The 12,580-nt window shown below is 40.8% G+C and overlaps 1 protein-coding gene and 1 pseudogene across 2 annotated transcripts; both read left to right on the top strand.

Annotated features, from left to right (window-relative positions):
- Positions 1–1,670: 1,670 nt before the first annotated feature.
- LOC110507880 (dehydrogenase/reductase SDR family member 13-like) lies at positions 1,671–4,311 on the top strand (annotated as a pseudogene). Its single transcript, XR_016492477.1, has 5 exons — positions 1,671–1,874; positions 2,004–2,141; positions 2,292–2,415; positions 3,240–3,566; positions 3,746–4,311. The product of XR_016492477.1 is annotated as a dehydrogenase/reductase SDR family member 13-like (transcript).
- A 2,097-nt stretch (positions 4,312–6,408) lies between these two features.
- On the top strand, positions 6,409–12,535 carry LOC110507878 (dehydrogenase/reductase SDR family member 13). The gene is made up of 5 exons (XM_021588264.3): positions 6,409–6,753; positions 7,906–8,024; positions 8,175–8,298; positions 8,582–8,908; positions 11,415–12,535. Exons 1-5 carry the CDS (start codon positions 6,627–6,629, stop codon positions 11,672–11,674), a joined length of 957 nt encoding a protein of 318 aa, XP_021443939.2. The 5' UTR covers positions 6,409–6,626; the 3' UTR covers positions 11,675–12,535.
- The last annotated feature ends 45 nt before the right edge of the window (positions 12,536–12,580 follow it).

The raw sequence follows: 12,580 nt of genomic DNA, 5'->3' as shown, positions 1-12,580 counted from the left end.
GAGTTCAAGTAACAGACGCATCTCAACATCAACTGTTCAGAGGAGATTGCGTGAATCAGGCTTTCGTGGTTGAATTGCTGTGAAGAAACCACTACTGAAGGGTGTCTTTATGAGAAGCAGAGCAGGTGAACGGATGATCTCCGCATGTGTGGTTTCCACCGAGAAGCATGGAGGTGGTGTGGTGCTTTGCTGGTGATACTGTCAGTGATTTATTTAGAATTCAAGGCACACTTAACCAGCATGGCTACCACAGCATTCGACAGCAATACGCCATCCCATCTGATTTGCGCTTAGTGGGACCATTTGTTTTTCAACAGGACAATGACCAACACACCTCAAGGCTGTGTAAGGGCTATTTGACCAAGGAGAGTGATGGAGTGCTGCATCAGATGACCTGGCCTCCACAATCACCCGACCTCAACCCAATTGAGATGAGTTGGCGCGCAGAGTGAAGGAAAAGCAGCCAACAAGTGCTCAGCATATGTGGGAACTCCAGAACTGTTGGTTCTCCATGAAGCTGGTTGAGAGAATGCCAAGAGCATGCAAAGCTGTCATCAAGACCAATGGTGGCTACTTTTTGAAGAATCTACAACATCTTTTTATTTCTTTAACAGTTATTTTGGTTACTACTTGATTCCATATGTGTCACTTCATAGTTTTGATGTCTTCACTATTCTAAAATGTAGAAAATAGAAAAACAATTAAAAGCCCTTGAATGAGTAAGTGTGTCTAAACCTATGACTGGTACACTAACATTTTTTTATTTTTCAGACCGCTCATGTAGCCCAAACATTTTATTTTGTGATATTAAAGTTATAGTACTCACACTATTTGTTGTTGCTACGTTTGCACCACAGGTAGCTAGCACACTTACATGCTTATACACACATTTGTATGTACAGTATATTAATGTAAATAGGATTGATTCGGTGCTTTTCAGTTGGATATCCTGTACATCAGTCTAGGCTGGTGGGAGGAGCTATAGGAGGATGGGCTCGTTGTACTGGCTAGAGAAGATTTAAGTCAAGTGTGGTTTACATATGTTGTTTTGTTTACCGTTCCATTGATTCCATTCTAGCCATTATAATGATCCCGTCCTCCTATAGCTCCTCCCACCAGCCTACACTGATGGACATAAACCATTGTGGTTGGTTTGTATAGTGTACAGTACCTCCCATGGACTCCTTTTGTGATATTTTGTAGTTTTGCAGAAACGTTTGTTACACACCTGTTCCGAGTCCTGTGTCTTCCATGCTGAATGGTGTAAATAGTGTCAGATTGTTTTAGCTCTCGTTTAACACTCTTGTACTCTGTAAATAAGCGTTCTTTGTTTGTTTTGTTCCTGTCTGTTAAAACAATGTAAATACAGAAAGATTTTTTTTAAAGAACAAACTTAAAAATGCCTCCTTGTACTGTTATTTTTGATTACTTTGAGACCTGGGGTCAATGATCTAAAATGCTTTTCTTTCAGTAATGTGTTGAGTGAACTATCCAGAAGGTGGTGGTCGTGTACAGCTCTATGTCAAAGGTAACAGTTGCAATTTATGTAGGTCTAATGGTAAAACAATCTCTCGTATTTGACTATTTTTAATTGTTCCTTGGCCTGAGAGAGTAGAGACTGGTTTATCCAGTTGCACAATCACTACAGAAACTCAAACCATCTTGTAGCTGATAAGAGGGGTGTGATATTTTCACGGGCTCTCCCATGAGTACAAATTAGTTTGCACACACTCTTGAAAGCAAAGGTGTTTTCACACGGGAGACAAGGATGGCTACCTTTTTGCTTGTTGTCTGTGTAGTAGTCGGGATTGCATTTATTTTCCACGGTGTTGTGGTTAAAGGACAAAAACTGTCATCGTAAAGTCATTTTTCAGTGATTTCAATTTCATTAATGTTGGAATTTAAAGACGAGTTTAAAAAAAAATTTTTTGATCTTCTGCGTAAATTAAAGACTAATAATCATAAACTTATATTATTCACCCTTACATGTCCTTTCTTTAATTGTTTATGCCCACTTACTCCAGGAAGTAACACAGGCATAAGGAAGATGACTGCACTAGATCTGGCCAGGAGAGGTGCTAGAGTCATCCTGGCCTACCGCAGCAAACAGAACTGAGGCTGCGCTCGCTGACATCAAGAGGGTGGGAGGAGAATGAACACTATTTGACCATATAATAATAATGACCAGTAGTTTATGGCTAGTAATTTTTGTTTTTTCTACAGTGGTTTTAGGATTTATTAATTATGATTTGTGTGTATGAAAATAATAAAGTAACGTGTGTGTCCTGTAGGAGAGTGGGAGCAATGCGGTGGTGTTCATGCATCTGGATCTGGGCAGTCTGAAGTCTGTTCGCTCCTTTGCTGAAACCTTCCTAAAGACTGAGTGCAGATTGGACCTGCTCATCAACAATGCAGGTGTGGCTTGTACTGGTTGTTTGCAGCAACGCTACGACCAGCTATCAATACACTTGATCTTATACAACACTACCACGACATGACATTGCTTTTAATCATGTACAGACAGCCTTTTCCGGAGGGACTTGAAGTTAGTGCTAAATGAGGTTTCACAAGAGCCTGTGTACAGAGACAACATGCAGCCATGGTGTTGTAGGCTACACATTATGCTCCAGCCAAAAGAGCTTGCTGGACTGCTTTCTCAACTGCCCAAGCCCGCCAACCATGGCACCTGTCCAATATTACTCATGTAATATCCCAATTCTGACACCAGTGTAACATTTTTGGAAGTGAGGCAGCTGGTATCATTTTTGGAAGTGAGGCAGCTGGTATCATTTTTGGAAGTGAGGCAGCTGGTATCATTTTTGGAAGTGAGGCAGCTGGCATCATTTTTGGAAGTGAGGCAGCTGGCATCATTTTTGGAAGTGAGGCAGCTGGTATCATTTTTGGAAGTGAGGCAGCTGGTATCATTTTTGGAAGTGAGGCAGCTGGCATAATTTTTGGAAGTGAGGCAGCTGGTATCATTTTTGGAAGTGAGGCAGCTGGCATCATTTTTGGAAGTGAGGCAGCTGGCATCATTTTTGGAAGTGAGGCAGCTGGTATCATTTTTGGAAGTGAGGCAGCTGGCATCATTTTTGGAAGTGAGGCAGCTGGCATCATTTTTGGAAGTGAGGCAGCTGGCATCATTTTTGGAAGTGAGGCAGCTGGTATCATTTTTGGAAGTGAGGCAGCTGGTATCATTTTTGGGAACTGAAATGTTACTATTTTCCTCCCTGTTGTCTCAGGTATTTACATGCCAGGCACCACAGAGGATGGCTTGGGGATGATGTTTGGTGTCAACCACATTGGTCACTTCCTGTTGACCAACCTGCTTCTGGACCATTTGAATAAGTGCGGTCAGAGTCGAGTGGTCAACGTGGCGTGCGTGGGTCATAACTTCGGCACCATTGACTTCAACTGTTTGAACTCTCACAAGGAGGTGGGAGTTGGTGATTCGTTCATGGATGTCTTCACCACATACTGCAACAGCAAGCTGTGTAATGTTCTCTTCAACCATGAGCTAGCCAAGAGATTACACGGCACAAACGTGACCTGCTACACCCTCCACCCAGGTCAGTACACTACACCTCCGTATGTATGAAAGATTATGCCCAAGTATAGATTAGAATGACTTGTCCTGTATTGATATGTTGAAATGCAGTATTTGTTTTTGCATCCCCAGGTGGCTGAATAGTAAATGTATTGGCATGAAAGTTTTAACCCACAGGGACATGTTTATTTTGTTTTTCAGGAGCCATCAACTCTGAGCTGACTCGCGGCATCAACAAGGTGGCCATGATGCTGATGAAGCCTTTTTTCATGTTCTTTTTCAAGAACTATGTGGCGGGGTCTCAGACCACCCTGCACTGTGCCCTGCAGGAGGGCCTGGAGCCCCTCTCTGGATGCTACTTCTCTAACTGTACAGTCAGGAACGTCTATCCTAAGGCCAGAGATGATGCGGTGACCAAGAAGCTATGGGAAGTCAGTGAGCGTCTGAGTGGGCTATCATCTTAAGAAACTCACTCTAACTCAGCAGTTTTAACTGGACTGCAAGCTACTAACTAATATCCTGTGTTTTTTCAAAACTATTTTTGGGGGTTATCCTTTATAAAATGTACGTACATAGAAGTGCATTCGGAAAGTATTCAGGCCAATTGATTTGATTCCACATTTTGTTACGTTACATCCTAATATGTATTAAATTGTTTTTTTCCCCTCAATCCCTCAATCTACACACAATATCCCAAAATGACAAAGCAAAAACAAGTTTGTAGATTTTTTTGCAAATGTATTAAAAATAAAAAACATGAAATATCACATTTACATAAGTATTGAGACCCTTTACTCAGTACTTAGTTGAAGCACCTTTGGCAGTGATTATAGCCTCAAGTCTTCTTGGGTATGACGGTACAAGCTTGGCACACCTGTATCTGGGAAGTTTCTCTCATTCTTCACTGCAGATCCTCTCAAGCTCTGTCAGGTTGGATGGGGAGTGGCGCCAGAGCTATTTTCAGGTCTCCAGGGATGTTTAATCATGTTCAAGTCTGGGCTCTGGCTGGGCCACTTAAGGACATTCATAGACTTGTCCCGAAGCCACTCCTGCGTTGTTTTGACTGTGTGTTGAGGGTCATTGTCCTGTTGGAAGGTGAACCTTTGCCCCAGTCTGAGGTCCTGAGTGCTCTGGAGCAGGATTTCATCAAGGATCTTTCTAGTTTGAGGCGTTCATCTTTCCCTCAATCCTGACTAGTCTCCCAGTCCCTGCCGCTGAAAAACATCCCCACAGCATGCTGACACCGCCATGCTTCTCTGCAGGGATGGTGCCAGGTTTCCTCCAGACATGATGCTTGGCATTCAGGCCAAATAGTTCAATCTTGATTTCATCAGACCAGAGAATCTTGTTTCTCCTTTAGCACTCCACAAATCAGTCCTTTTAGATGTGTATTGGCCAACTCCAAGCGGGCTTTCGTGCCTTTTACTGAAGAGTGGTTTCTGTCTGGCCACTCTACCATAAAGGCCTGATTGGTAGAGTGATGCAGAGATGGTTGTACTTCTGGAAAGTTCTCCCATCACTACAGAGGAACTCTAGAGCTCTGTCAGAGTGACCATCGGGTTCTTGGTCACCTCCCTGACCAATGCCCTTCTCCCCCGATTTGCTCAGTTTTGCTGGGCTGCCAGCTCTAGGAATAGTGTTGGTGGTTCCAAACTTCTTCCATTTAAGAATGATTCGCGCCACTGTCTTTGGGGCCCTTCAAAGCTGTAGAAATGTTTTGGTCCCTTCTCCAGATCTGTGCCTCGACATAATCGTGTCTTGGAGCTCTACGGACAATTCCTTCGACATCATGGCTTGGTTTTTGCACTGACAATGCACTGTCAGCTGTGGGGCTGTCTGAAATTTTTACACAGGGACACTCAAAGTCAATCTAAATTAATTGTCTTTTATTTGTCAGCTCGCTGGAGAGCTTCTAACCAACTCAATGCACCATAGTACACATCTCAATCAGGATCTCTGCTTAGGCAGTTGTCTTATATACGGTATTCACAGACAAGTTATATTTGCATGATTTAGGATAATCAATGAATCATTACCGTTTTGTTTCATTCATGTGACCGACCAATACCTCAAGGCTTCTTCTCTCTAAGCTGAGACCTTGAAATGGAGATCTCTTTCATTCTCAAAACAAGGTCTGGGCCTACTGCAAAATTGAAGCCACTGATAGTGAGGATTCGTTCAGTCAGCCCCCTTGCATGAACACAGAAATTAATTTGTAGAAAAGCACATGAATAGAACACAGAGATTTGTTATAAGGAAAGCACAGACATTAAAATGTCCATTACAGGAACTTGTTATATAGACGTGTGCCTTTCCAAATCATGTCTAATCAATTGAATTTATCACAGGTGGATTCCAATCAAGTTGTAGAAACATCTCAGGGATAATCAATGGAAGCAGGATGCACTTGAGCTTAATTCTCATAGCAAAGGGTCTGAATACCTATGTAAATAAGGTATTTATGTTTTTTATGTCTAATAAATTTGCTCAAATAAAAAAAGTTTTGCTTTGTCATCATGGGGATACTGTGTGTAGATTAATGAGGAAATGTAGGAAAAGTCAAGGCGTCTGAATGCTTTCTGAATGCACCATATATGAATGAAGCGCTTGCTTTTTCTTACCAAGCATTGATTTATGGGACATTTAATTTATGGACATGTTTATATTCATATTTCTTACAAAACAGTAAGTAAACCTAAACTGTTAAGAATGTTTGCTCTTGATTGTTTTATGATGGCTCAAAGTGTACAATTCATAGCTTCTACCTAAGTATCCTCCTAACAATTTGTCAGCCTAAATTAGAATTTAAAGGCAGCACTTATGCCTGCCCTGCAGAAATAGAGAGATTTGAGCATGAAAGCTTCAGTAGAAGAATCCAAACAAAGCAAAGAAGGAAAAAAAAAAACTAATGTGCCTGTGCAGTCCAAAGGGGTGTGGTTTAGGCTTTCTCGGAACTCAACAGGAAGTAGAGCTCTTTGCGCAATAGAGTAACCATGAGAATAAGTGTGCAGTAAGAAATTCTGGAGTGAGCAGTGTGTTCTATTAATTCTCTTTACTGAGTGTTGCACAGGATCTGAGCTCAATGGCTGCATTTCTTCTTTTGGCTGGAATGGTAGTGGTGGGCTATATGATTTTCCATAATATCTTTGTCAAAGGGGCAGTATGCAAGAGCAATGTGAAACTGCATGGGAAAACTGTAATTGTAACAGGTGAGCCTGTTTTTGTCTGCTTTCTGTGTTTCCCTTCATTGACAGGAGGAAAGTTAATGTCACTGTTATGTAATAATGTTGAGTAGATGTAATGTTCTTTGCCTATACATAATTTAATATATATAGTGTTGTTAAATTTTTATTTAACTTTGTTTATTATTATTTATATATTTTTTTTAACGTTTTCCCTGGTTATAAAACTCAACAAATGACTCTTTCTGCGGCAAGCTATAGGGGAGACTGGGGGCAATTGTAACACCTTGAATTTCTCCAAACAGAAACAAACGAGTGATGAAACTCTCTCAGTAAATGCCCATTTAGGTTCTCTCCCTGCTTAAAGAGTTTCAGGCAAATATCTCAATATTTGTTAGGGGTAAAGTGTGTTTTTTCCCACCAACTGTATTTTTCTTGTACTGTCCTGAGCGTTAATGTTTAAGTATTCAAACTAGCATAGTGATGAAAATGATCTGTAAGATAAAAATTGACATGATTGATGTGTCTCAATTGTCTCTTGCTAGGCACATGAGGTGTTGTGTCATGGTTGGGGGCAATTGTAACTCAGTGTTAAAATGAACATGATCCAAACAGCCAAATGATGGGGGGGGGGGGGGGTGAATTAAATTATTCAAAACGAACATTAAATCACCTTGGCGTCCTGTAGAGTGGTAAATATGTTGTAAACAGTTATCATTTGGGCACAATCAGACTATTCAGATGTTTTGAGAGGAACCGAATGGCCATCCACAAATACGGGTGTTACTGTAAATATTGGTTATGTAGATACTATATGTATATAATCATTCATAAACAATGTATTTGAAGTTAATGGAGTTTATTTGGTTTATTTTTTTGGTGTTACATTTCACCCTAGCTACTGTTACAATTGCCCCTGGCACAGTGACAAATGTAACATCCCGATTTTAAAGATTAAAATCAAGATTGTAATCTGACCGTTTTATGTACAGACCTATAAATGGTATGAATGTTTAGGAGACTGATGTAAGTTCTTATATCAAAAAATGACTTCCGTAGTTCAAGTGGTCTCTGAGCAATAGAGTAAAATATTTTTATTTTTCATAAATATATTTTTTTTTTACTATTTCTCCCGGTCTCCCCTACATTGCAGTAATCCTAATAATACTAATTCTACAGGAAGTAACACAGGCATAGGGAAGATGACAGCGCTAGATCTGGCCAGGAGAGGTGCCAGGGTCATCCTGGCCTGCCGCAACAAACAGAGAGCTGAGGCTGCGCTCGCTGACATCAAGAGGGTGAGGAGAGATTCAACAAACTCTGACCTACTTTACATTAGCAGATTTTGTTATTTCATCACAACCTTCATGTGGTGGCTGTGAAAAGAGGAAATTTGGAAAATGTTCAAGAAATTTGGACCGAGTAACAAAGAAATGTGTGTCCTGTAGGAGAGTGGGAGCGATGAGGTGGTGTTCATGCATCTGGATCTGGGCAGTCTGAAGTCTGTTCGCTCCTTTGCTGAAACCTTCCTAAAGACTGAGTGCAGATTGGACCTGCTCATCAACAATGCAGGTAAAGGAGGCTTGAGGAGGTGTTGTTGGACCTCTCTCTCTCTCTGGGTGTATCTCAATGGTCCTAAACAGCTTCCTTTCCCTCTACTCTATCCTTTATTTGCACTGGCATGACAGGTGAAAGCAATACACCTGTCCTGTTCCTTTGCATCAATGCAGGATGAAGGAAAGGCTGTGAGGAGATGAGGCTACTAAAGACTATTAAGATGCACCCTGAACTCCCATCAACCTCCCATAGAAGTGATTATGGATAAATAATGGCTCGTTTCCATGTTTCCTCTCAGGTATTTACATGCAGGGCAGCACAGAAGACGGCTTGGGGATGATGTTTGGTGTCAACTACATCGGTCACTTCCTGTTGACCAACCTGCTTCTGGACCGTCTGAAGGAGTGCGGTCCGAGTCGAGTGGTCAACGTTGCGTCCTTGGGCCATAATTTTGGCAAAATTGATTTCAACTGCTTGAGCACTCACAAGGAGTTAGGTGTTGGCAAGTCTGCCACGGACGTCTTTAACATCTATTGCAACAGCAAGCTGTGTAACGTTGTCTTCACCCATGAGCTGGCCAAGAGACTGAAGGACACAAATGTTACCTGCTACAGCCTCCACCCTGGTCAGTGCTGCTAAGTCAGCTGTCCAATTTCATTTGATCATGTATAAAACTTTTGAATGTAACGGTATCTGCAGTTTTCAAGTTAGTTGTTGGCTGAATGTAACGGTATCTGCAGTTTTCAAGTTAGTTGTTGGTTGAATGTAACGGTATCTGCAGTTTTCAAGTTAGTTGTTGGTTGAATGTAACGGTATCTGCAGTTTTCAAGTTAGTTGTTGGTTGAATGTAACGGTATCTGCAGTTTTCAAGTTAGTTGTTGGTTGAATGTAACGGTATCTGCAGTTTTCAAGTTAGTTGTTGGTTGAATGTAACGGTATCTGCAGTTTTCAAGTTAGTTGTTGGTTGAATGTAACGGTATCTGCAGTTTTCAAGTTACAGTGCCTTGCGAAAGTATTCGGCCCCCTTGAACTTCGCGACCTTTTGCCACATTTCAGGCTTCAAACATAAAGACATAAAACTGTATTTTTTTGTGAAGAATCAACAACAAGTGGGACACAATCATGAAGTGGAACGACATTTATTGGATATTTCAAACTTTTTTAACAAATCAAAAACTGAAAAATTGGGCGTGCAAAATAATTCAGCCCCTTTACTTTCAGTGCAGCAAACTCTCTCCAGAAGTTCAGTGAGGATCTCTGAATGATCCAATGTTGACCTAAATGACTAATGATGATAAATACAATCCACCTGTGTGTAATCAAGTCTCCGTATAAATGCACCTGCACTGTGATAGTCTCAGAGGTCCGTTAAAAGCACAGAGAGCATCATGAAGAACAAGGAACACACCAGGCAGGTCCGAGATACTGTTGTGAAGAAGTTTAAAGCCGGATTTGGATACAAAAAGATTTTCAAAGCTTTAAACATCCCAAGGAGCACTGTGCAAGCGATAATATTGAAATGGAAGGAGTATCAGACCACTGCAAATCTACCAAGACCTGGCCGTCCCTCTAAACTTTCAGCTCATACAAGGAGAAGACTGATCAGCGATGCAGCCAAGAGGCCCATGATCACTCTGGATGAACTGCAGAGATCTACAGCTGAGGTGGGAGATTCTGTCCATAGGACAACAATCAGTCGTATATTGCACAAATCTGGCCTTTATGGAAGAGTGGCAAGAAGAAAGCCATTTCTTAAAGATATCCATAAAAAGTGTTGTTTAAAGTTTGCCACAAGCCACCTGGGAGACACACCAAACATGTGGAAGAAGGTGCTCTGGTCAGATGAAACCAAAATTGAACTTTTTGGCAACAATGCAAAACGTTATGTTTGGCGTAAAAGCAACACAGCTGAACACACCATCCCCACTGTCAAACATGGTGGTGGCAGCATCATGGTTTGGGCCTGCTTTTCTTCAGCAGGGACAGGGAAGATGGTTCAAATTGATGGGAAGATGGATGGAGCCAAATACAGGACCATTCTGGAAGAAAACCTGATGGAGTCTGCAAAAGACCTGAGACTGGGACGGAGATTTGTCTTCCAACAAGACAATGATCCAAAACATAAAGCAAAATCTACAATGGAATGGTTCAAAAATAAACATATCCAGGTGTTAGAATGGCCAAGTCAAAGTCCAGACCTGAATCCAATCAAGAATCTGTGGAAAGAACTGAAAACTGCTGTTCACAAATGCTCTCCATCCAACCTCACTGAGCTCGAGCTGTTTTGCAAGGAGGAATGGGAAAAAATTTCAGTCTCTCGATGTGCAAAACTGATAGAGACATACCCCAAGCGACTTACAGCTGTAATCGCAGCAAAAGGTGGCGCTACAAAGTATTAACTTAAGGTGGCTGAATAATTTTGCACGCCCAATTTTTCAGTTTTTGATTTGTTAAAAAAGTTTGAAATATCCAATAAATGTCGTTCCACTTCATGATTGTGTCCCACTTGTTGTTGATTCTTCACAAAAAAAATCAGTTTTATATCTTTATGTTTGAAGCCTGAAATGTGGCAAAAGGTCGCAAAGTTCAAGGGGGCCGAATACTTTCGCAAGGCACTGTAGTTGTTGGTTGAATGTAACGTTATCTGCAGTTTTCAAGTTAGTTGTTGGTTGAATGTAACGGTATCTGCAGTTTTCAAGTTAGTTGTTGGTTGAATGTAACGTTATCTGCAGTTTTCAAGTTAGTTGTTGGTTGAATGTAACGGTATCTGCAGTTTTCAAGTTAGTTGTTGGTTGAATGTAACGGTATCTGCAGTTTTCAAGTTAGTTGTTGGTTGAATGTAAAGTAGAATAAGAGGACTAATGTTCCAGTCAAAGCTCTTCTCTGTCCTGGCTCCCCAATGGTGGAACAAGCCCTAATGTCAGGACAGCGGACTCCCTGGCCATCTTCCGACAAAGTCTTAAAACCTGTCTCTTTTAAGCGATTATGTTATTGTCTCACCTAGCTGTCTTAAGATGAATGCACTAATGTAAGTTGCTCTGGATAAGAGCGTCTGCTAATTGACTAATATATATATATATTTTTTTATGGATGAATAACTTAACTCTAGTGCTTGTGTCTTTTTCTCCTAGGTATAATCGAAACTGAGCTGGGCCGTTACGCCAACTCTGCATTTTTAATGCTGTTGAAGCCCATCTCAATGTTGTTCTTCAAGAACTCTGTGGCAGGGTCTCAGACCACTCTGCACTGTGCCCTGCAGGAGGGCCTGGAGCCCCTCTCTGGATGCTACTTCTCTAACTGTACAGTCAGGAACGTCTATCCTAAAGCCAGAGATGATGCGGTGGCCAAGAAGCTATGGGAAGTCAGTGAGAGTCTGTGTGGACTCCTGTGAAAGCCTCCCACTGTGACTCAAGCTCTCCTCAGTGTGCAAGATGATTTTTGAAATTTGAGTGGACTTGCCCTTTAAATCATTCAACCATGTCAAAGAAATTCTAAAAGTGCTTACTCCGTGTGATTAGTATATAGGACTGATCTCGTGCATTAACTTCTAAGTTCTTACCATAGGTTACTTAGGGTGTTCCACTCTGCCCTAGTAGATATATCTGGAACATAATTCAACGACCCACCCAAAACTGTGCATGCTGGAATGAATTCAATCATGAAGTGGTAAAAAGGATGAAGAAGCATAGGCCTACTGGGCAATTCAAGACTTATGGAAATAAAGTATGTGTTCCTCAATGAGGCTGTTGTATATTCATTGGTTGTATAATAATTGTGCCAGCACTGAACAGTGCATCCATTCATATTTTAGATAATGTAATCCCATGGTTAAAGATCATGTGCACATGGCCGAGGAGCTGATGCTGTTTGTTGCCTTGATCATGTGCGTTTGAATAAAAAAACAGGGGTGGAAAGAGTACAGATATCTCACTCAAGTAGAAGTACTGTTACTTTAATACAATTTCTACTCCAGTTGAAGTCAAACAAATGGTGTGAAAAAACGACTTCAAGTAAAATTAATTGAGTTACTTTTAAAATATAAACATTGTCCTTGATAATTATCTAATTTTGCTAAGGTTACCTGAATATTGTTACACATTTTCCTTGCATTCAATTGAAAAAGGAATAGAGGCAATGAATTATAAGTCACATCTGTATGTAAAATTATGAACATTTTAATATAAACATTCAAAGCAAATCAAATGTATTGATACATTTTTTTTAACTATACAAAATAAAGTGCATAAACAAAGTTTCCAGAAGTCAATATATTTCAGTCTCCAGAAATAAACATGTC

This window comes from Oncorhynchus mykiss, chromosome 27, assembly GCF_057628025.1.
Source record: "Oncorhynchus mykiss isolate SJ-2025 chromosome 27, ASM5762802v1, whole genome shotgun sequence".
Classification (NCBI taxonomy): Eukaryota; Metazoa; Chordata; class Actinopteri; order Salmoniformes; family Salmonidae; genus Oncorhynchus; species Oncorhynchus mykiss.
This window is presented reverse-complemented; position numbering and strand designations above follow the sequence as displayed.